The 23,702-nt window shown below is 53.0% G+C and overlaps 1 protein-coding gene across 2 annotated transcripts in view; it reads left to right on the plus strand.

Moving 5' to 3' along the window:
• Nucleotides 1-328: 328 nt before the first annotated feature.
• SMAD7 (SMAD family member 7) overlaps nt 329-23,702 on the plus strand; it is a 29,107-nt gene continuing 5,733 nt past the window's right edge. Inside the window, exons 1-3 of one of the 2 annotated variants that reach the window (XM_046672009.1) lie at nt 329-941; nt 2,232-2,285; nt 7,971-8,045. In XM_046672009.1, the coding sequence (XP_046527965.1) occupies nt 329-941; nt 2,232-2,285; nt 7,971-8,045 (742 nt within the window). The remainder of the gene's footprint in view (nt 942-2,231; nt 2,286-7,970; nt 8,046-23,702) is intronic. The other variant, XM_046672010.1, reaches the window with a different exon arrangement.

The raw sequence follows: 23,702 nt of genomic DNA on the forward strand, positions 1-23,702 counted from the left end.
CAGGGAAGCGGCGGCCGCGTTCCTCCGGGGTGCGCCGGGGCCCGAGAGCCGCGCACGGCGCGGGCCGCGCGGGGTGGGGCAGCCGGAGCGCAGGCCCCCGAGCCCCGGCGGGCGCCCCCGGGCCCCCGCGCTCGCCCCGGCCTCCGGGAGACTGGCGCATGCCACGGAGCGCCCCTCGGGCCGCCGCCGCTCTTGCCCGGGCCCCTGCTGCTGCTGCTGTCGCCTGCGCCTGCTGCCCCAACTCGGCGCCCGACTTCTTCATGGTGTGCGGAGGTCATGTTCGCTCCTTAGCCGACAAACGACTTTTCTCCTCGCCTCCTCGCCCCGCATGTTCAGGACCAAACGATCTGCGCTCGTCCGGCGTCTCTGGAGGAGCCGTGCGCCCGGCGGCGAGGACGAGGAGGAGGGTGCGGGGGGAGGCGGCGGAGGAGGCGAGCTGCGGGGAGAAGGGGCGACGGACGGCCGGGCTCATGGGGCCGGTGCCGGCGGCGCAGGCAGGGCTGGCTGCTGCCTGGGCAAGGCGGTCCGAGGTGTCAAAGGTCACCACCATCCCCACCCCCCAGCCGCGGGCGCCGGCGCGGCCGGGGGCGCCGAGGCGGATCTGAAGGCGCTCACGCACTCGGTGCTCAAGAAACTGAAGGAACGGCAGCTGGAGCTGCTGCTCCAGGCCGTGGAGTCCCGCGGCGGTACGCGCACCGCGTGCCTCTTGCTGCCTGGCCGCCTGGATTGCAGGCTGGGCCTGGGGGCGCCCGCCGGCTCGCCGCCCGCGCAGCCTCCCTCGTCCTACTCGCTCCCTCTCCTGCTGTGCAAAGTGTTCAGGTGGCCGGATCTCAGGCATTCCTCGGAAGTCAAGAGGCTGTGTTGCTGTGAATCTTACGGGAAGATCAACCCCGAGCTGGTGTGCTGCAACCCCCATCACCTTAGCCGACTCTGCGAACTAGGTAAGAAGTTGTTCTGTGCCCCCCCCCCCCCTCCCCCTGGCGCCCAAGCGGTGGAAGAAAAGCCCCTGCGGGCTGTGTGTTGTGCAGCCACCTCTGGAGGGGAGTGTACATTCCCTCCTGGGAGGAGACTTGGGGGACAAAAGTGGAGAAGGGATCCGGGGAAACTGGAAGGGCATTCCCCGGGGGTTCCCTTCGTTTTTTCTCCTTGGTTGCCCCGAGGGGGGCTTATGGGCACTGGTCGTGCACACACTCTACAGACATGTGGTTAAAAATGAGACGCTGTCATTTCCGGATCAGCTAGGGGGTGCAGGGAGAAGTGGGGGGTCACGCCTCCCCCGCACCCGGAAAGGCGTTGAGGTGTGTGGCCGAGTTGGATTCGGTCCAAGCCCGCGAAGGAAGGCTGGGAGAAGCGAATTGTAAACGCTGGAGAGTCTCTGCTTCTTTAGTAAATACGGAGAGTCACGTCGTGCACAAGTGGCTCGGAGACTGCCCTGGCTGCGCAGCTTTGGGGTTTTTGGGACAGAGAGGGTGAGCATGGGAGGCCGAACTGATATCTGCTCTCATCTCTGCCAGCCCAGGGTGGAAAAGAACAAGCAGTCAGGAGAAGTTGGGAGTCCCCTACTTTTTCCTTTCTTTCAGCACGGGAAGGCGCAGGCTATAGGACTGTAGACTACAGGTCTGCCCCCAGCGCCTCCGTGACGTTGCTGCCCCTCACTGCGCTGGGGCCTGGGCTGCGCCGCTGAGACCCCCAGCCGCCTCCTCTTTATCCTCCCCGCCGCCTCCATTGCTTTCCTTTTCTCACCGTCTCCGTGCGGGCGGATGGGGGCGCGTCTCCCGGGTGGGCTGGGGAAGGGGAGCCCCGCGTGCCTGGCGCGGGCGCCCAGCGCAGCGGCGGGGGCGGAGGTGACTTGCGCCCCTGGGGGGCGGGCCGGGGCGGGGGACGATGGGAGCGGGGCTGAAGTTCGGGGATGGGGAGGGGGTTTGTAGACCCCCGCCCTGGGAACTGCGAAGTGCGCGGCCGCGGCCGAGCCGGTGGTTTCCAGCCGGGCTGGCGGAGCGCGGCGGCCGCCGCCGCAGACGTGGAGGAGCGCAACGCCGAGGCTGGCGCCAGGCGGCCTCTTTTGTTTATCTGACAGCTAAATATCAAGGCACTCACCGCCTCGCGGCCCTGCCTCCAACCCCCACAGCTAAGACAAACAGTTGGGCTAAAAGAATGCCTCTGTTATCATAAGTTTCTATCTCTCTTTCTCATGGCCTGGCCTTTATTTTCTCTTACTTTTTAAATTCCAGAGTCTCCCCCTCCTCCTTACTCCAGATACCCGATGGATTTTCTCAAACCAACTGGTGAGTAGATGCTTTTAAAAATACTCTTCCTGTCTTAAGTTAGAAATGGAGCCTCTTAAGTCTAGAACACGGATTCTAATGTCTAGGCAGCGGCTTGGGGAGGCGCTGGGTTTTGCCCGGAGATGGTTATAGGTTTCCTCTGTTGAAAGCCTGGTGGATTTTTCCTGTTTTTGTTGTGGTATATATATATATACATTTAGGGGGGTGGGCAACGACGTTTCCGAGATATGCTGTTTGCATTTTGCTCCTTTTTCGTCTGTTTGCACTCCGTGGCCGAAGTTGGCTCCGCATTAACACGTGGAATTTGGTCCATGCAGAAGTGTCTTGGGAGCCAAATAGGACAGGTTGCTGGGAGAACATGGAGACTTTGGGAATACTGGAAACATCGGAGGGAAGAATGGATAGTCTGATAGAAGGGAAGACAGTTTAAAAAAGTGCAGAGAAGATCGTGGTTTGGAGTAAGAGATTAGAAAATGTGAAAAGTGGAGGCAACAGCATCCTCACCTGCCATTCAGCACTCTCCCGGATTTTCTCAGAATCCTTGATAGGGGCTATAAAAGTTTTTAGCATAGCTCTGCCTGCCTGTTGCTTTGTCACCCAATGGCATGGAGCCAGGGCGAAAGCCCGTCTGAGACTGGCACCAGCCCTGTTGCGGTTGTCTGCATTCAGCTCTGGTTGGCAGTACCAGGGCTCACCCTGTGGTGCTAAAAGTGCCAGGGAGAAGAGGGTCAGCAAAACTGGGACGTGGAGGTGACAACAGGGACGAGCCCCTGTGTCTTGGCGCCCCTTCTTACAGTAGGAGATTCATTTGCTCAGAGGATGGATTGGATCTGGTCTTAGGGCCTGGATACCGGTGCCTGAAACATGGAACTTTTGTGAAGTTTTTATTTTGCTGAGGTTCTGGGAGAAGGAGAAGTGAAGGGTTGGGCCCCACTTGGCTCTTGGAATACTACACGTCCTTCCGCCTCCTGCGTTCTGGCTGTTGGGCCTTTCCCCCCACTAATTAAAAGTTTTGCTGGGGCGTTGTCATAAATTAAATACTTTAATGAACGGTGTAACCGAAGCCCGTGCTATGCAGCCAGCCCTCCCTATGCTATGCAGCCAGCCCTCCCGGGACTCCACCCGCCCTCAGGTCGGGAAGGCGGTGCTGCCTGCCTGGTGCCTGTAATAAGTGGCTTGCGGAGCATGTGTTATTTTGCTTTCGATTTACAAAACACCAGATAAATGGTCATTAATGAGGAGATAACCAGCTCTCTGTATTTCTAACAAACGTTAACTGAAATTACCAAGCTCTGTTTCCTCAAAGAATGTAACTTGACTGGGTTTTTGGCGTGGAGACTCGAGAATTCTTTCATGAGGTTAGTTCTCCAAGGAGCCAACTCTGTCCTGGTTTTGTTTTTCCTGCTGTAGTCTTCAAATTTGGAGGTTTCCCTTAAAAGAGAGAGACCAGTCACCCTGGCCCCAGGGGTAAAGAGGACTACTGGTAAATGTTCCCAGAAACTTCCTAAAACCCCAGAAAAGAAGGGCCACCTTCTCTTGGGTTTCCTGCAGAGATACTAGGATAAATCTGTTCGCGGGATTTAAGCGGTCACTCTGCCAGGCCAGGACCTCATTTTCAGTGAGTGGAGTGATATATTTATTCATTAGCAAGTGTTGACATTAGGTAGCAAAATGTGTGTAAACAGAGAAGCCACAAAGACAGGAATGTGCCATTTCCAAGGGGGAGAAAAGTTCTCCAGATCAGCCAATAGGAAGTGATTAACCTGCCAATCGGAAACTCAAACAGCTGGTTACTCACCCAAAACGTTTTTGTTTAAAACAAAACAAAAAAAGGAATGAATAAAGGTGCCATGGTCTAAGGACATGAGGTGGCAACAGCCGAAGCCCCCGTGGAAGGAACTGTCCTGGCCCGTTGGAGGGCAGCCAGGTCTGGGAGTGGAGGGGCCCTGGACAGGTCTGAGGCTGGTTTTGCTGGCTGCTGTGGCCAGGGGTGTTGAGGTCAGACATGCAGATGGGATGCTGCCTCGGGTTTTTATCCTCACCTTGTACTTGGGAGGAGAGTATCTGGCTGGGGAATTTAGATCAGCCGCTTACATTCTTAAGTTTCTAAGCCCTAGGTTGAATTTGTGGTCTTGGGTTACTAGGTGAGAACCAGGCATAAGGTTTTACAGTGGACAACTGTTAAAATCTGAGCCAGTTACACGACTAAAGGAATCCCGTCTGTGAAGTCTCCAGCTTGGAAAGTGGCAGTGGCAAGGGGCTGGGCTCGGCAGCCTTTGGAGGAACTCAAGGGCTGAAAGCCCAGAGCTCCGTTTTGCTAGGGTTCAAGCCATTCCACTGCAGCGTTTGGGAGGGCCTGACCTTGCAGACTTGGGTGCTAGGTGGGCCCAAGGCAGCATGATCTTCTGCAAAGGAGTGTGTTAGATATGGCTGAACCCTGGGGCAGGGTGGCTGTGACTTGGGGCTATCAGAAGTCAGGAAGGGCCACCCCCCTCCTCCATTGCACAAGGAATAAGAACACGCTGTTTAAAATTAGATCTCAGTTTATGGGGTGTATAATGGGGATGCTGTGGGGGATTTCTCTCTGGGCTCTGCTCCCTGTGTCCACTGTATCTGATGGTCTGAAAGGTTGGAGGGATGTTGCTGGGTGCACTGTACTTGCTTAGGCTGGGGACCCAGGTGACCAGTGCCATAGGCAGATGGAGCCTCCAAAGCCTGGTTGAAAAGTCTGGCACCTAGCCCTGCCTTTACCTCTTAACTCAGGCTGCGCTTAATTTTTCCAGGCCTCTGTTTAAATCCAGATGATCGAAGAGTTAGATTATATGATTCATTCATTTGCTCATTTATTGGTTCATTCATTCATTCTACAGGCCTAAGGATGTGCCTGCCTAAAAATGGGATGGTTCCAATGCAGAGGATTGTCCTGTAACCAGGTTGTGAATTGGGGCAGAGCTAGGACACTTGGGGTATAGTGATGGGCGGGGCGGGTTGGGGGTGCTCTTCTGTCCTGGACAGTGCTTAGGATGCTCAGAACTAAGTCGACAAGAAGGTGCTGGCTCTCCAGGAACCATTCTCTTGGTGAGAGAAGTGGGATCCCCAGCTCCCTCACCTTGTACCCTTCTCAACAGCTCATTCCTTGGCTGCTCCCCTGGCTTGTGTCTCCAGGGCCTCCCTCTCTGCTGGGAGAGGGGAGTGAGTCTTTCTCCCACAGAACCCAGCGCTTACTGGGTGCTTGGTAATGTTTAGCAGTGGATGAGAGCCAGGAATGCCCTGGAGCTGAGTGTGTGCCAGCCTGGGCTCGGGGGAGCAGGCAACACAGGCAGAAGCTGAGACCCTGACTTGGGAGAGCTGTCTTGGCGGAGCTTTTTTGTGGGTGAGGGATGGAGATGTGGCTTCTTGGACCTTTACGAGCCTGGCAGTTGCTTGAGGCCAGTCTGGATGCTGAAGACTCAGCCTGACTACCTGCAGGAAAGACAGCTGGGACTCTGGCCTGCCTGAGGAGGGAGAGCTGTGGGATAGGCCCTGAACTCTTGGGTATAGCCCAGCTCACTGGGTGGCCCCTTGGGCTAGTCAGTGACACCTCAGTTTCCCTGGGTGCGTGTTGAACAGGTATTCTTTGCTGCTTCACAGGGGTGGTGGGGAGACCTAATTAATGTTTGTAAGTCCCTCCTGAGATCAAAGGCCCTGCAAGAGGGCAGAGCACCGGTTCATAAAAACACTTGTGGTTGCCAGTGTGGAACTGGCTTACCTTTGATCTGAGATGGGCTGACACCCTCAATGTGGTCCCAGGTCTGCCAGGAGATGCTGGGCTCTTCCTTTGAAACATACCTTGCCTCTGGCATTCAGCCAGCCAGAGCTGGGAGCGGGGAGTGGCAGTGGAGAAGTCCTCGTGTTTAATGTGGGGGTGTCTTCCGTTGGGGGGGTAGGTAGAAGTCTATCTCTAGAACATGGGGAGACCATCAAAGTAGTTTAGAAAGTTCAGCGTATACATCATTGAACAAGCAGCTCCATTTCCTGCCTTCCCTATTGTTTTCCATTTGATTAAGTGTATCCTGTAAAATTGTATATTCCTGTTAGGAATTATTCTTTACCCTGATAAAATGAGATTACACACACAGTCTTTTCTCTCTCCCCTGCCCGCTGCTGCCACTCCTCTGCTCCCCCTTCCCCTGTTTAGGAGAATTCTTGAAAAGTTGTTCTTCCAGCCTGAGAGAGAATGCTGGAGAGGGATCAGAGAGAGGATCTCAGAGTTGAGGGGGGCAGGCAGCAGAAACCCAGAGGTGGTTTGGGGCTATGTGTAGGCCAGGCTCAGCACCCCCAGCTCCCTTTTTCAGGGATTGGAGACAGCTACTGGGCTGCTGACAGCTCCCCTGGGCTGCCTGTCTCTGGGCTCCTCTCACTTGGCTTCCTATTTGCCAGCGTGGCCAAGTGGTTCCAGTGGGAACCTGGTAATGCACACCCCAGGGGCATCCTGCCAGTGGCCTGGGGTGGGGGGACTGGAATTTGCACCGTCCAGCCTGGTGTGTTTGCTGGGGAGCTGGGAAGCTCGGCTCCTGAACCGGCCTTTCTCTGTGGATTCCAGTAAGTTTGGCATTGGCAGTGGTGCCTGATGAACTTACAGGGTCTTGTGTATTTTTGTTCTGTGGGATTAATTAGTTGTGGTTCATGGTCTTTATTTTTGTCTTATTGCTTAGAGGGAGGTTATCCAGTCTATTTCTCAGCTGGATTTGCCATTATTCTCCTTAACATTTAGGTCACGGTGCTGAGCACCCGAGGGTGACAAAGATGTTGAAGAGAAGCCTATGGTGTAGTTAGGGCAGACAGGATCTGAAGGTAAAAGATGACTAAAGACAGCAGAAGGAAACTCCATGTGCTGGGTGCCAGAAGATTTTATAGGGACTGAGGGCGGGGAGCCTTGCAGGACTGGGGTTCCCGGGAAGGTTTCCAGAGATGGGGAGTTGGGACTAGGCCTGGAAGGAGCTAGAACATTTCCCTTCCGGCTGGCAGCCTTGCTGAGAATGTTCTCTGTCCTGGTCTGGTGGTGACTTCACACGGATGTCTCCATGAGTAAAATTGATGGAGTTGTACTTGAGATGCATATGCTTTGCTGTGCTCGTTACATACTACCTCAGTTAAAAAGGAAAAAGTCCTTTCCATCCAACACAGTCTCGAGAAAGTCCTAAAGAACTGGCAAGTCTGTCTTTAAAAAGATAAGTGCGAGACTCTGGTCTGTGGGAGTGGCAGAGAGGCCACTGGTTCCAAGCAAAAGGGGGCTTTGCCCTTGATTTTTCTCCGGGAAAAATGGCAGAGAGACAGCAGCCGGGGCTGAGAGAGCAGAACCCGAAGCTCCTTTGACCTTGGGAACTACCTGGTTTCCTCAATGGGGGACTTGGCAATAAAAGAGAAATTCCAGCCAGTCTGCGATTGAGCCTGACTTGACTAATGATTAACTGGCCGCCCGGAGCCCAGACGGGTGACAAGGTGCTGTGGTCTGTCTTATGATGGGCAGTGAAGCCTGAGCAGACCATTAATAATCAGCATCGTGGCTGGGAGTCAGCCGTTTGGAATGTGTGGTTTCTCTTTAATGCTGTTTAGAATGTGCTTAAAAATTAATCTTGGTGTTTTCATTTATTTATTTATTTATTTGTGTATTTACTTATTTCTCTCTCCCATTCAAATCTACAGCAGACTGTCCAGATGCTGTGCCTTCCTCCGCTGAAACAGGGGGAACGAATTATCTGGCCCCTGGGGGGCTTTCAGGTGAGTCTCTTTTTCTTACTTTCCTGGCAATTCCAAGACTTCTTGAAATGACTGGAGGCTGGAGGAATGGGGGTGGCCCTCTGCCACCCCAGCTGGCCTGGAATTAATTCTCAGTTTTCTGTGCTTTAAACTGAGTGCATCCGTGGTGACTCTGGGGTGACTCTGATAACCCTTCAGCTTATCGTTTTGCAGTCCTTTACATATCACGACGCTGGGCCCGCTCCATACCTGGGGACCGGTGTGCTGTGTTTCCTGGTTATTGCTAAGCAGCTCCCTGCTCGAGGGGCTTCCACTTGGTGACTTTGGTGACATTAGTTCATGGGAGTAAGCTCTTTTTTGCTCTTGCCCTTAGTGCATCACGTGCCTTGAAGGGGGTGGATCCACCTTTTGGGAACTTGTTGAAGACAGATCCCAGGTGTGGAGGTGGGAGTTTAGAGGAGGTGTTCTTGACGCTTCTCTGCCAGTTCTGATTCCCAGTCCAGCTTAGTGCAAGATTCTGTAGTGCATATCTGGGGATGGGAGTGGCAGGGTGGGGACACTGCAGGCAGTAGGTGCTACGCTTCTCCCCAGCAGGGAAAGTTTTCCTCAGGGCCCGAAGGCGGGAGGGAGGGCCTGGAATGCCAGTGCTGGAGGGCTGTGGGATTGGATGAGGCACTCTGGTTAGCTTGAGCATCATTGTCCCCAAGGGACGTGAGAAGAGAGTGCTAGACTTGGAGAAACTCATTAGCCATGTAGGTGGGAGGCATTTCCATCTTTTTTTAAAGACCTCCTGTTTCCACCTGTTTTTCCCACCCCAGTATGCCATCACTGGATTTTCTAGGAACTAGCTAGAGCAAGAGGGAAAGTAACCTGGAAAGAAAAAAAAAAGGGAAATTCCAGCGGAGTTCCAGGCATTTGTCGTTTCTTGCCTTTGGGACATTGGGTGTAGGATCACGGCTGCTCAGATGGAAGCTGTGAAACTGTCTTTGGGGGTACTGTGGTGCGCCCTGTTTAGTGAAATGACTCACTGGTCAGCTGTGGCTCAGGCTCGGTTCGTCCTGGCCAGGTCCCTCCCAGACTCTCCTCTCCAGGAATTGAGCTTGCTGAAAATGTCTTTAGGGAGACCTTGTTTGTTTTTGTTTCAGTGCAATATATACTCTGACTGTTATCTGAGACAGAGAGTATTGTTTACTCAAAGCTCCTAATGAGAACTGAGCAGGAAAAAGAGGGACGCAGAGAGGGGAGGGGGCTTTCAGCGTGAGGATGGGAGTGGACCGAAGCAGGCAACAGGGAGAATGTGCAGCGACATGTGGACGGCGTGGACTTGCATCCTTTCTGCTTTCTAAGGCTGAGAGAGTTCCTGAAAGAAAGAAGAGCGAGGAGAGGAAAGGGTCTGGGCAAAGTAACACACTCAGGATGTTAGATGGTTTTATTTTTTAAATCCTAAATGTGCAGGGAGGAGCGCCAGCCCCTCTGAACCACATGAAATAAGCAAGGGAAGTGGTAGCTTTTGAAAGGGGGCTTTTCGGAAGGTTTGTCCTATTGATAACATCTTGTCTGTCTCCTCTGCTGGAGGAAATGACGCCACAAGGCTGAGCCACCGGGCTGAGCGCGTCCTTACCCAGCCCTGAGAGCTAAACAGTGTGACCCGCTGAACAGCATGCCCCCCGAAGCCCCTTCTGACATGGGTGGGCTTTAGGTTCCCCAAAGTCTTTCCAGTCCTAGAAGGAAACTGAAGGTGAAACAATTTATTAACGACTCCGTGCCACCCCCAGGGTAATTGCAACCCTTTAGATTAATGAGGAGCTGCGAGGCAGGAGCGATTGTCTCTGAAGGGATCGCCCGGTTTAACAAAACTGCAAAAAGGAAAAAAAAGGGGGGGCCTCCACATGAAAGAGCATTTGTTTTGAATTTTAGCTCTTGATTTACTAATTCCCAAGGCTTCAAAGTTTGAGCTCTTTCTTCTTTCCGTTTGGAGTTGGAGCAGTTTATTAATAATGTGCCGTGGGGGGAAATTGAAGAAACTGGTTTTTGGGTTGGTGCCAGTGGTTTGGGGGTGTCTGGAGGGGAGGCAGTGGGCACAGAGAAAACCCGGGGCTACACTGTTTGTAGTGAGAATGCTCCCCCAAAGCTGATTGTAGTGGCCCGGGGCCAGGGCAGAGGGTTTTGCAGATGGAGGAAGCCCAGACCTCCTCCTTTCTAAGAAGTTGATCTTTCCATGGGGGGGAGGGGGCTGGGTGTGCCCGCCTTGCAGAGGATGAGGCCAGTGGGGGCTGCGGTGGCTGAATGGGGCAGGGCTGGGGAGGAGAAGGGGTTAGCAGAGGCCCGGGGGTGGGAGACTGCTTTGGAGAAACAGGGCCAAGTGGGCATCAAGGTGGGGAGCCAGGAAAGCGCCCACAAGCATCACCCCCTCCTCCCCCTTGAAATATCCTCTCTGAGTGTCTCTTTCACAGGCTCTGTGTGCTGTTTTCCTTCCTGTCCTGCCCTGGCTGAGTGCAGCCTTAATGAATGGGGCTCAGTTTAGGGTGGGAGGAAGGTCGGCAGCGGGAGCCAGGGCTTGATTCTCTTGGCAAGGGAAGAAGGGAAAGAAAAAACAGCCCAATGTGAAAATGTGGTGCCTCAGAGGTGGGGGTGGGGGTGTGCTCAAAGGCATGCCCCCTCCTGAAATGCAGGGTTGACTCCGAGGCTGGCCCTTCCCTTTCCTGCGAGGAAGGGGAGTGGGCGGGTGGGAGCGCTGGGCGCAGGCCCGCTGGCTGCAGGTTGGAATTCCAGCCTTGCAGCTTGGGTCTGGCCGGTGAGACGACAGGCCCGGGCCTTCGGGACTCGCAGTGAAACATACCCCACCCCTGCAAGTTTCCTCAGTCTGGGAAAACGGCACATTTTTAGAAGGCTGTGACTCGGTTCCAGGAGATTGTACTTTCATTTCTGACAGCCGGCTCTCCAAGACAGATGGATTGTTCGGTGCATGGTTTTGTGTGTGTGTGTGTGTGTGTGTGCACGCACGTGTGCTGCAGACGTACAGATAGATGATCCCGTGCACAGACACACGAGCAGGCACATGCTACAGGCAGGCTCTGGGATAGGCTGGGGTCCCTCTCTCGTGGGGTCGGTGGACATCAGGGCAGCTTCTCCATTAGGATATGCTCTTTGGGGGCAGGGAGCATTTGTGGATTGTTTCTGAACTGTGATTTGGCAGTCTGAGTTAAGCTCTCTGGGTATGGTGCCTTTAGAAAGGCATGCAACTCCAGAACAGGTCCTTGCTGCTGGCATGCGTCCTGGCCCAGGAAGACCCACCTTGGAGAGGTCTGACGTAGACGGGAAGCTTCTAGCTTCAGCTCGGCGGTGGAAATGGAAAGGATTTGCTCCCAGAACTTTCACTGTATCACTGGTAATTAAAAGCATGTGTGAGGAGCTGTCTGTCATCTTTGCAGCGTCCATCTGGAGTTTCTAAGGGGGCTATCGTGTAGCTTGTCCGCTGGACTGGTTTGGGGAGTTGAAAGGAACACCATCTCACTTGCAAGTTCTAGATTATTCACCCATCCTCCAGCCTCCTCCTTTATATATTAATGTCTGGAGCTGGCTGGGCCTTAGCCCTCCTGACCTCCCCAGTTAGGGCAGAGATTGGAGGCCGGCAACCATTTGTAGTTCTTGAAACTTCAAAAAAGGTGTCACTGTGGATTTCAAGGAGGGAGGTGGGAAGCAATGGAGACATAAGTACTGATGTGTTTTGGGGGGATGTTGAGGGAACCCCATCTCCTGCTTGTGCCAAGTCATGCTTATGGGACAGACACTGTCCCACCAAGGGAGGCCAGCTCCTTTGCTAATCTTAAGATCCATGTATAGCTTCTAGTTCCCAAGTGTGGGTGATGGAAGTGTCCCTAGGTCTGCATCTGCTCCAGGAACGGTTCTCTCTTCCTCTGATCCCTGCTGGCATCTGTGATAGCCTCAGAAGAGAGTCTCTAAAAATTCCTATATGATCTGAAAATGCGGTCCTGGCTCAGTTCATGGTCAACTTGGGCTCAAACCAAGTGGCTTAGGAAAGATCGCTCCACCTTGTTTTTAAGGAAAGTTATTCAGCTGCATGTGAACAATTATTTATTGTCTGGCTTGGAATGGTGATAACAAACTGGGAACCTGGGCCTGCGTGCCTGTTGCTGCGATTTTGATGTCTCCCTCCCTGCCCGGAAACCAGCCGTTTGTGGTTTCATGAGCCTTCTGATGCTGTGGGGCCACAGGGAGTAGATTGAGCTCATTCAAGTGTCCAAGAGCATGGGCGTTGCGGGGGAGTCAGATGGAACAGAACGTGTGGCCATGAGCGAGTCCCCTTACCTACCCCCCCCCCGGACCGCTGTGAGAAGTGACAGTTTGGATCTCTAGGGACCCAGTGTACATGCGTAATGACTCGGGCCTCGGGCCAGCTCACCTGGTGCACACCCACTCCCCGGGGAAGACCAGTCATGGACAGCAGCTCAGGCTGTTCGTCATCTCTTCTGCAATGCTTGAGGTCATGCACTCATCCCTGGAGAAGGGCTCACTGATAAAACCTCTTTTGTCCTGGAAAGAATGAGGCAGTCAGGCAGGGGTTAAATGCAGGGTGACAGCATTTAAAGTCTCTGGAGCAAATTTGGGCTGCTCTGCCGGCCAGACTAGATGGGCTGTTGCCTCATGCATCCTGTCACTGAAGCACAACAGGGCTGGCCAGCGTAGAGGGAGGGGGGCCAGGTGACAGCCAGGTTCCGGTGTAGCTTTTGGCTACAGTCTAGCACACTAACAGTCTACCCGCCCTCCTTGGGCTTTTTCTTAGCAGAGCCTGGCTGTAGCTGGGTGGACTTCTGGACCTGTGGGACCTCTGTGGCAAGCTCAGAGCCAGTGGGGCAGTGAGAAGGGAGGAAATGCCAAAGGATTCAGATGAAGTTTGGCTTCCTTTGCGTCTTTATTGTTGCTGTGACCGTAATAGTGCTCCTGCAGTGTTGTGACCACAAGCTGCTGTTTGGTCACTTCTGAAGTCTAGGCCTGGAAGCTGGAGCCGCACTTTCCAAGCAGGTGTCTTAACCTGGTGGGACAAAAAAGGCACAGAGCAGTGGTCCCCAGTCTTGTCTGCACATTAGAACCCCTGGGGTCTTCTGAGTCACGGTCTGTCGGCGTAGTCCCGGCAAGCAGTATTTTTTGAAGCTTTCCAGGGAATTGCAGCGTGCCAGCGAGTTGAGTTCGGAACCCCTGGTGTAGGGGTAAAAGGGGTCCATGTTTCTGTGGGGAGTGTCTTTGTTGGCTTCTCTTGGTTGCCGGGCAGGTTTTCTGTGATTCTATATATGCTTCCATAGTGAAGAATTTGAGTTCTTCTTCTCAAATAAGGTTTTTGCTTGACTGTAGAAACTTGACAGGGTGCCTCAACTCTGCGCCTTCCTCTAGTTGGCTTTGCTGTTGTGAATGACATTGTAAAAGTGACCCCTGAGACAGGATTTCCTTTTGGGGTGATAAAAATATTCTGGAACTAGGTAGTGGTGATGATTGCACAGCTCTGAATACACTCAATGTCACTAATGGTAAATTTTATGTTATGTGTGTTTTACCATGATTTTAAAAAGTGACCTCTCGTCGTTTTTAAATACGTGAAGGTATTTGAGTAATCCATAAAGAACAGTGACTCTAGAGAATTAAAAATGGACAGACTTGCTAGGTGCCTGGGTCCACTGTTGACGGACACTTACTTGTTTTCAAAGCACCTCTGGGGTCTTTGGTGGTGATGGTGGGGGTCCCATCGATGGGCCTGTCTCTCTGACTCGCTTTACTTGAGGAAACAGGCGCATCTCAGTGTTGAGCTTTCTACCTTCCCTTTTCCACAAGGGTTGCACAAACGAGAGGCAGGAAAGTTCCCTGTGGTTGGTTTTCCGAGCCTGACCTTTCTGCAGGGGAAGTGAGTGCGCTTGCTCCCTCTCTGCCCCAAATGCTGTTTCCCCCTGGCCTGCCCAGCCTGCTTCTCTGGCCAGCCCAGGGACCCGTGAGCAGCCCGATGCAGGGGCTGCCTTCCAAAGTGTGGGGTCCTCCTGACCCCTCACTGGGTGATCCCGACCCCTCCTCCCGCCCTGCTGCCAGAACCCCTGGTCTGTGTGACATCCTCGCTTGGGTTATAGGGCTGCAGAGGAGGCAGGTGACTTGCCCGGGAGCCCTCCCTTTGCGGGAGCCTTGTGAAAGGATACTGTACAGCGCGGCCACTGGGAGGTCACCACTGGCCCTACCATCTTTCTCTCTCAGTATTGAATGGCTAGCCCGGAGTCTGGCTGTGTGCCTACTGTCACAGAGGCTTCCTCTGCGGGCTATTTTCAGCGGGAAGATATTATTAACTGCTGAGGCACAGTTCTCAATTTAGTGGCTAACACACCAAGAAAGCAACATTCCCTTGGTCACAGCCACTCCACCTAAACCCATTGGCTCCTTTGGGGGGCTTGGCCGGCCCCAGCCCCCTCCGCTTCTCCCTATGAGGTCTCCTTGGGGATGTGGGCCCCTAGCCCAGTTCCTGGAGAAGCTGCGGTCGTAGATTCAGTGTCTGCCCTAGAGAGAACCAGGCTTTTTATTAAGCCAACTTTTTAAAGGTATAGAAAATGATAGCATTTATATTCTAAGATGGGGAGATTTTGTGATAGGGATGGGGTACTGGTTGGAAAAAGGAACTTTCTATGGAATTTAGGATAGTTGTTTAAAACGGGGTGATAACTTTCACCTTGTAAGTGAACAGGAAATATTGGGACAAGACAGGAAATTGCGTCATCCCTTTTATGAGAAGAACTCCAGAAAAAAGTTGTTCGTGAAAGGTAGTGACTGAGAGAGGAGGCCAGGCCTGTTTTTTCCCCCCCTTCTTCCCTTCCACTCCCACGAGAACTTTTAGACCATTTTCTTTAAGAAAGAGGCTGTTTGAGAACTTTATGTTATTTTTATTATTAAAAAAAATATTTTACCAGAAGGGTCACCTTCAGTTGAAATGTTAACTGCAGCCTTATTTCCCGGTTTACTGAAGAATCTTTCATGACTTTTTAGCTTCCTTCCCCAAATGGTGAGGCCAGGCAGCTCTTGGCTGCAAGTGAATTTTGGTTTGGCTGCTCAGTCCTCAACACTGAGCCCCACCCAGTGTCATTAGCTCGGTTTTAACTTGCAAAATAAAAAAAATTGTTATATTTTTTTGGTGGGGAGTGGGTAGGAATTTACTTCTGTCCTTAGCCTTTTAGCGGAGGTGTCTGGCACTTGGCAGTCGGAACTCAGGGCTGCCTTTATTTTCAAGCCACCAGCCCCCATTTGGCCAGAAGACTGCCCTTAACTCCAGAGATTATTTCTTGGTGCTGGTAAGGAGTGCACAGGAGACAAGCATGAGACACCACCCCGGTATAGCTGTGCCTGGTGCCTGTACTGTGTCCTGGGGGAGCGAGTAATGTGGCCCACCAGTTGCCTAGAAGCTTCCCCCCAAAAGAGGGCTTACCACGACCCCACAGTGATGTGGAAAAGAAGGTGGTATTGTCCTGGATATGAAAACACTGTTTCCATTTACTCATCTCTGGGTTTCTGAGTCCCCTCTTTTGACAATGTCTTTGTTCTAATGACATGGGACAGTGTCCCAATTCGGGCTGCCCAGGAGCCATCTGTAGGATGGAGACCAGAAAGAAAGACTCGTGTGTGGCTTGCTTACTCCCCACTTACCGCCCCCTCCCCCCTAGCTTTTCTCCTTAGCGTGCTTTGTTATGTTTTCATAACACAACAAGGGCCCTGGGGTGTGTAAAAGCATCGTTGAACACTTGGTGAGGGTAACTTGTCCAAACAGAGCGGGACGCCAGGGCACAACACCGTGGGCAGGTGGCGTGCCCGCAGAGGTTGCCGGCCCAGCGCCTGGCTCGCAAGCTCTTCCCGGGCTCTGCTTCAGCCAGCTGGGAAGTAGCTGAGGACAGGGGCCGCTCTTTGCCCGCCTCCATGGGGGGCCCAGGACAGGCCTGGGCCCTTTTGGCTGACCCCTGCCTGGAAGGCCTGGGTCCCTCCCAGGTGGAGTCACACCGGCCTCCCTGTCTCTGCTGGGTGTAAAGCTGGGCAGCCTCGGGAGAAGCAGCATGTCCCTGGGCTTCATTCATTGAGGGGTGGTTTCCCGAGCCGGCGAGGCGTGGAGGATGCAGTTCTCGCACCCTGATGGGATGAAGAGCAGCCGATGTCGCGGCTTGTCTGAAGGTGCCCTTGGGTCAATGAGGTGGATGGCTTTTGAATAGGAGTTGGCTCCATCAGGAGTCAGGCAGGGGGCAGCATCTCAGGACAGAAGGAGCCAGGGCCGGGGGCTCAGAGCCAGGCCGTAGGGTGAGCTGTTGTAAGACGGGGTAGAGGTGCAGGGGAGGGCCCCGGGTGATTACCTGAGCCCGCAGGGTAGGCAGAGGGCTCTCCTGTCATCGGCTTGAGCCTCTGCTTTGGTTGTGTAGTCCGCTGAGAATTGAGATAGAGCAAAGCTTGTGGATAAACAGAGGTGGTCTCCCCTGGTTCTGGTTGGAGGGCCGCCGCACGCCCCCCCCCCCCCCCCCGCCAACCTGTTGATTGTGAGATAACAGCAGTAACATGAGGAGGTATGATTATAACCCAGACCCTGGTGGTACCTGGGAGCGTAGCGCCAAGTAGAGGTGACTAGCCAAGCTCTGGCTCTTCCGTGGGACTGGAGCCGGGTCTGAGGGGACATCCAAAAGGATGGTATTTAATGTCTTGACAGCCACAGGAGAGGTGGGACATCTTCAAAGCCCGGGAGTTTCACTTTCCTTTGGTGACTTCTGTGGGCTTGAGCTCATGAAGACCATCTAGAGATGTGCCTTGCTATTTCATTTTAAATCTGTTGGTCAAGCCCGTTTCTGAGGTCCCAGCCCCGTGGGTGAGGCCCGGCCCACCTGTGGTTGGCTTTGCACGAAGTAATCTAATACACCGTTCCCAAGGTGTTTCATTTTCGCGCTCATCCTGCCCCTGTCCATTCCCCCACAGCGACTGATGGCTCCATTGGCAGAGTTCACTAATTTAATGAATCTCCTTCCTCCTCTGTGGAGCCCCACTGGTCAGAAAAGTCCACAATGCTGGTTTGGCCTGAGGTTTGATCCAGGGCAGAAAGAGAAGTAGTGATCTCAACTCCAATTTCATCTTGTACAGTTGAGGGTTTCTGTCTTTCAGACAGAAGACCACTCAGATAACAGGCCCCCCTGACTGTTGGCGGCCCTCGTGCTTGTTCGTTTCTGTGTTGCCTTTTTACTTTTTAACTTGGGATGGTCGCTCAGCAGGAACAAAAACATGACGCCAAGATATGACTGTGCTGCCAGTGGTCTCAACCTTTCTGCATTTGCCACTCCAGAGGTGAAATTATTGTCCCCATAACCTTTCCCACCTTCCACTACTTCCAGTTGCCTAAGGAAGTTTGGGAGTATCTCCTTCCCCAGTAAGTGAACTTCTGAAGCAGGGAAGTGTCGTGAAGAGCACTTGGGGACCTTGCCAGCCCCAGGGCAGCTTCTTAGCCAGCCTGGCCCCTCCCCCTCATTAATCAGTAACCAAGAGGGAAAAGCAAAAGTTGAGTTCTTCCCTGTGACCTGGGTGCACAGTACAGTTCTTAAAAATAGATGGGCCCCATCTCCAGCTCAGTGGGGTCACAATTAAAACCCCACTGGGGGTATTTCCTGGGGAAGAGGCCCAGAGTGGGGGCCCTGCAAAGATTCAAAACCTCACCCCCACCCCAGTGTTTGCCGGATCCGAGTTCCAGGAGGGGGCTTGGAGAGAATTACAATGGGAAGGAAAGTGCCCTCCAGGTTTCTGTCCCCAGAGGCTGACCTGCTTTCCTGGGCTGGGGGAGGGGACCCTGAGCCACCGACAGGCCAACAGGCCTTGGGTGAGCCATTTTTGTGTCCTGGGCCTCTCAATTTTCTCATCTGCAAAATAAGTGGTTGGACCTGGTCTTCAGGTCCCTTGCAGTCCTGGCATCCTGGGATCTGTGATCTTTGGTTCTTGGATTTGAGTGTGTGGGAATGAGACCTCTGTTGCTGAGGTGGTGGGTAGCTAATGACTTCTTCCTATTTGCAAATAAAAAGATGGTAGTTCTTCACGTTTCTTGGTTTGCACTCTTCCAAGAATGAGTGAAGACTGAGGAGTCTTTCCCCATAAAAATGCATATGCATACCAATATTTGCATACATTTCCAGGGGGCCTTTGGCCTTGCGGTGGGTGGCTCACTGATGGAACCCCTTGTACTCCGGAAGGCAGGTTTATAAGGGGGGGATGCAGAGCATTAGGAGAGGCGGGGCCTTTTGCTTTCTCTTTTCTTTTGGTGGTAAAATAATACATAACATTTACCAACACTTAACCATTTTTAAGTGTAGGGTTCAGCGGCATTAAGTATATTGTGTTGTTCTGCAACCGTCACCACCATCTACCCCAGAACCTTTTCACCTTCCCAGACTGAAACTCTCTACCCACTAAACACTAACTCGCTGGTCCCCGTTCCCTTCCCACCCCTGGCAACCACCATACTACTTTCTGTCTCTATGAATTTGTCTATTCCAGGTACCTCATATGAGTGGAATCATACAATATTTGAGCTTTCATGACTGGCTTATTTCACTTAGCATAACGTCCTACAGGTTCACCATGTTGTATAGTAGTTTGTGTCAGAATTGCCTTTCTTTTTAGATGTGTGTGTATATATGTTTTGTTGATCCATTCATCTTTCAGTGAACACTTGGGTTGCTTCCACCATTTGGCTATTGGGAATAATGCTGCTGTGAACATGGGTGTACAAGTATCTCTTCAACATCCTGCTTTCGATTCTTCTGTGTATATACCCAGAAGTGGGATTTCTGGGTCATGTGGTAATTAGCTAGTTTTTTGAGGCACCGCCATACGGCAGGGCCATCTTGGCTTGTGCTTGGACGGATCAGATGGGGCCGGCAAGGAAGCCCGACTCCCCATCGTACTCTTGGATGCAACTGGGTGTGCTTGGGGGTGAGCCTTGGGGGGGTGGAGTGAGGGAAGAGCAGGGGTGGGGGTAGAGTGGGGGGACTGAGTCTGTCCATGTGCGTTGGAGGAGGGGCAGCCTGGCCCTCTGCAGTAATACAAGCCAGATTGGAGCCCATACTGATGTGAGGCCCAGAGTCCTCTGAAATGGGGGGGGCACACAGCACAGAGCAGCCGGCGATTTGTGTTGGACTCCAGCAGCCTTGTGATGGCAGTCCAGGCTGGGGGAAACTTTCGTCTGTCTTTCTTCCCCCTGGCCACCTCCCTGGAGGCCAGGAGTGGAAGGACCTGGGAGAGGGGCCCCTCGGGCCTAGGAGGTCCTGGGTGCTCTAGGGGTGAAAGCACTGGGATGGCTGAACAGTGAGTGTGTCAAAGCCGGAGAGATTAGATTACGGAGGCAGACAGAAGTAATGATTAACTTTTCCAGTCTGCACACTGTCTCCAGTCTGTCGTACTGTTGTTTTTCCCCATAAGTACAGTGCGGCCCGGCCCGGCCAGGCCAGGCCCTGGTGTTGGGTTGTAAAGAGAGAAGGAATGAGGACTGGGAGTGACAGGGGGCGGGGAGCCAGTGAGCTGGCTGGAGAAGGGAGCCTTTTCCATCAGATCCTGCGTTGGAATTTATCGGCCGGAATGCAGTAAATGTTCAAAATGCCACCCCATCCAACAGTTTTCATAATTGTTATGGAAGAAGGGGGGCTGGGGGAGGGGAGGGATGAAAAGGACTTTTGTTTCTCACGGTATTTTTCCACGTCTTCGGAAGGGTTTCCCTACCCTCTAGAAAAACGAGAGTTGAGTTGGAGCTGTGGAGGGGGGGCGGGGCGGGCAGGGCAAGCCTGGGTCTGGGTCCTGAAATGCCTACCTTTTGGGGAGCTGGGAGGTCAGTGTGCACCAGGTTTTCTTCAAGGAGGCCCACAGCAAAAGCAACTCCTGCAGCCCCCAGACCCGCAGAACTAGGCGAAGACTCCCCTATACTTCTGGGGTTTGTGTCCTTTCGGAAAATTGGCTTTGTAGGCATCCCTTTTTATTAAGATTCTTACCAAGTTTTAACCTGTAGCCCACATACTTACAAGTGGTCAATAAAAAGAAGAAAGCAAGGGACTTTTTGGTGATTTAAGTAAAGGTTCTTTTGTTGGGTTCGTGTGTGCAAGTGTGTGTGCATAATGCACGTGTGAAATTTGGGGGGATCTCTGGACTGTCTCCAGGTGGGAGGTGGGTGGGTGGGGTTTTAAAGATCGGACTTTCTGTTGTGTGATGGTCCCACCTCTTGTTGTGTCTTCCTGGGAGTGATCAAGGTTGTACCCAGGGAACCCGCAGGTGAGCAAATCAGACCCTGCAGGTCTTATCTGAAGAATCAGAAGAAGAGAGCGGCTGAGTTATTTGGGGGGCGATGGTGGGAATTTTGTGGTGCACTGTGGAGCGGAAGAGTCTTGAAATTCAAACTTGAGAAATGGTGAGGCTGGATGCAAGTGAACAACAGCCAGAGAGGCCCATTTACTGTAAATATTATGAATGGAGTTGGCTGGCCCGGAGTCCCCACCCTTCCTCTGAGGCCTCTCGGAGCCGGGCAGAGCTGGCCTCCTCAGAAGGCAGGCAGCCGGGTACACGCTATAATTTGCATGGCTGAAGGCTGGGGCACAGGAAGCCGCGTCAGCCCGGCTGGCGAGACAGACAGGAGCTTTTGATTTGTGTGGCTTCCCTCCCCTGCCCGGCACTACCCTCAATTATATTCTCTGATGGCAAAATACTGCCCTTAGGAGGGACCCCCGGCCTGGGGGCCTCAGACTTGGATGTTGGTGGGGCTTTGGGAGGTGGGGGTGGGGCCGGTTTGGGGAGCAGGGAAGTAAATTTTAGCTCTAGTAACTGATTACTCATCGTAATTTGTAAGGCACGGTCACGAATCAGTCTTCTAGACCAGCAGGATCTGCCAAATATGTGAGCTCGGGAGGGTTTGCAGGAGGAGGGTGGCGATGGGTGAGGAAGTTTGTTCGGGGCACCAAGCCTGGGCAGACAGTGGAAGTTTGGCAATAAGGAGACCTCCCACGGGACTCCCCTTTTCCTGAGGGCCATGAATGACAAGACAGAAAGAACGCGAGTTTGTAAACTCTGAAATGTGAAATAGAAAGTTGGTTGAGAGATGGACCTGGCAAAATCTGACTCAAATCTCCTTGCCCTTTGATTTTGTTTTGTTCTGTTTTATTGTTGCAAATTAAATGCAAAAATGTGCCCTCCTCCCCAAAGTGATTTTCTTACTCTCCGGAAGGTAGTAAAAATAAATGGAACCAGCGGTGGGGAACGCAGATTGGGTGCGTTTGTGAATCACAGAATGTAGCCAGAGACCATCAGAGTCAGAAGGGCGCCCGTGGGGCTGTTTTGCCCCGGCCCCCTTCAGATGAGTTACGGACAGGTCAAACTGAGACTGAGCGGGCAAGCCACTTGGCCTAGGTTGCAGAGCAGCTTGCTGGCAAAGAAGCCGCCAGTTCACTCCCTGCTTCATAATGCGAGGGAGCTGGACCCCTCTCTCTAAAGCCCTAAAGTAGGCGTAGTGTTTTCAAACTGTGTTCTGAAGGACACTAGTATTTTTTGCCTCCAGCATTTGAAGAGGAACCCTTGGGGACTGGGGGCGTTAGAGGCCTGAGGTGGCTGCCCATTCACAGCTCACACTGGGCAGTATTCTGGCCTCAAATCCCAACTCTGCTCTTTGGCAAGTGACATGTGCCTCAGTTTCCCCTTCTTTAACATAAGGGTGGTAATAGTATGCAACTTCACAGGGGTGTTATGAGCCCCTTGGAACAGGGCCTGTACGTGGTAAATGCTTATTAGGTGTAGGCATCGGCCCAGAACTGTTCTCTCCCACCTGGGGGGGGGGGGGGGGGGGGGGGGGGAGGGGGGCAAAGGGGAACAGTGGTCAGCGTTTTCTGAGTGTTTGGAGAACCCAAGAGAAGACAGGCTCCTATGAGATGAGACCCCTGAGTGTAGCCGCATGCTGAGTGCTGGCCGTTTCTGTAATCGTTTTAACAACCCTGTGAGGCTGGCACTGGGAACTTAGGGATCAGCTTAGGTCACCACTGAGGTTCCATGGGAGGCAGATTTGAACTGGGGTAGGGGGCACAGGGTGTGTGACTCCATAGCTGGTCAGCCCGAAGGGTGGGATTTGGGGGAACACAGTTGGGCCTGGGGACCTGAGGAAGCACCCTGGCCTTTGAAGGAGACCCTGCTCCCCGCCCCTCATCCAGCCAGCTCAGTGGAGATACCTCATTGCAGAGCCCTGAAAAAAAAAATTCAGCTTTCTTGTTCTTCGTTTCTACCAACCAGAATTCAGTCTCTGTTCCATTTGGTGAAGGAGCTTGGGCTAGTTGCGATGGGTTGGGTCTGAGCGTTTTCTGGATAACTGAGAGTTAACCTGAGACGTTTTGAGTTTATTTCAACCCCTATGGGTAACGTGCTCCAAACCCCAGAGCTGCCTGGGCAGGTGTTCTTTGGTGTTCTGAATAAGGTTGTCATAAACATGGCAGATCAGAGCTGACCCAGAACCCATATTGAACCCAGACATCTCAGCAAGTTTTTATGTGTTTGCTTTAAGTTTTTGGTCATTTGCCTCTTAAAAAGAAGAGACCAACAAGGGTCCTTGTTAACTGTGGGTTCATTGGGATGAGACTATATTGGATGGATTGGCACTGGGTCCCCTTGTGTCTCTTTCCTTGTCCCTGAAGTGGGCTGGCTGCTTTGAGAACAGCCAGTTTCCTGACCAGGGTGGGGAGCAGGGCTGACAGGTGCTGTTAACCTTTGAGACGTCTGATGCAGGGAAGGACAGGATGAGGCAACCGTTGGTGGCGCCAGAGTCGAGAGGAGGGAGGACCCTGGACCTGAGGAGGGCGAGGCGGGGTGATGTTACCGTTCCAGACTTTCCAGGTTTAACTTATGGGTGTCCATTTGTGCCCTCCGTTTGTCCTCATCAGCCTGCATGAGGCAGTCTTTTCTGCCCAGGCTCCTGTCTCCCTGGCTTCTCCATCCTCAGCCTTCTGCTCTGCTGGACTACTGGGCAGGGGACTCACAAGTCTGTCTCACTGTGGGATTTTGGCAGAGAAATATCCTTTTATAATCCAGGTGCCTCAAGGAGATGAGAGTGGGTGGAGACCCCTCCTTGCGCACCTTCCACTCCAGCCCCCTTGTGCCTGGGCAAGAGGCACATTTAATGCACTGAGTGCCAGCGGCTGTGGTGTTGTCTGTACTGGCTTGGTTTCCCAAGTGTGTCCCTGTCCTGAAAGGTCAGAATCTCTGGGACAGGTTCCCCCCCCCCCACCCCCATCAACACCACCCCTGTGTGGGTACCACTAGGCTCGGATGGCCTCACTCTGGGGCACACCTGAGTTCTCCAAATTCCACTGGGTATTTTCGGAACAGCCCTGCCTCTCTGGCCTCATGGTTGACTTCATAAGCTGGAGACCAGAAGTGGTACCATCGAGGCGCCGAAGTTGGCCTTTCCTCCCTCCCTTCATTTTTCTTCTTCTTCATTTCCTCACATCTTCAAATAAAAAATTTAAAAAGGGGAAAATTCCTCTCTTACCTAAAATGTGGCCTTGAGGTCTGGTCACCCCATGCCATTGAGATCCCAGGCATGAGGTTCATTCACCAGCCTCTGGTCTTCTAGAAGGGTCTGGTCTGTTCATTCATGGCCAAGGT

This window comes from Equus quagga, chromosome 9 (genome assembly GCF_021613505.1).
Source record: "Equus quagga isolate Etosha38 chromosome 9, UCLA_HA_Equagga_1.0, whole genome shotgun sequence".
Lineage (NCBI taxonomy): Eukaryota > Metazoa > Chordata > Mammalia > Perissodactyla > Equidae > Equus > Equus quagga.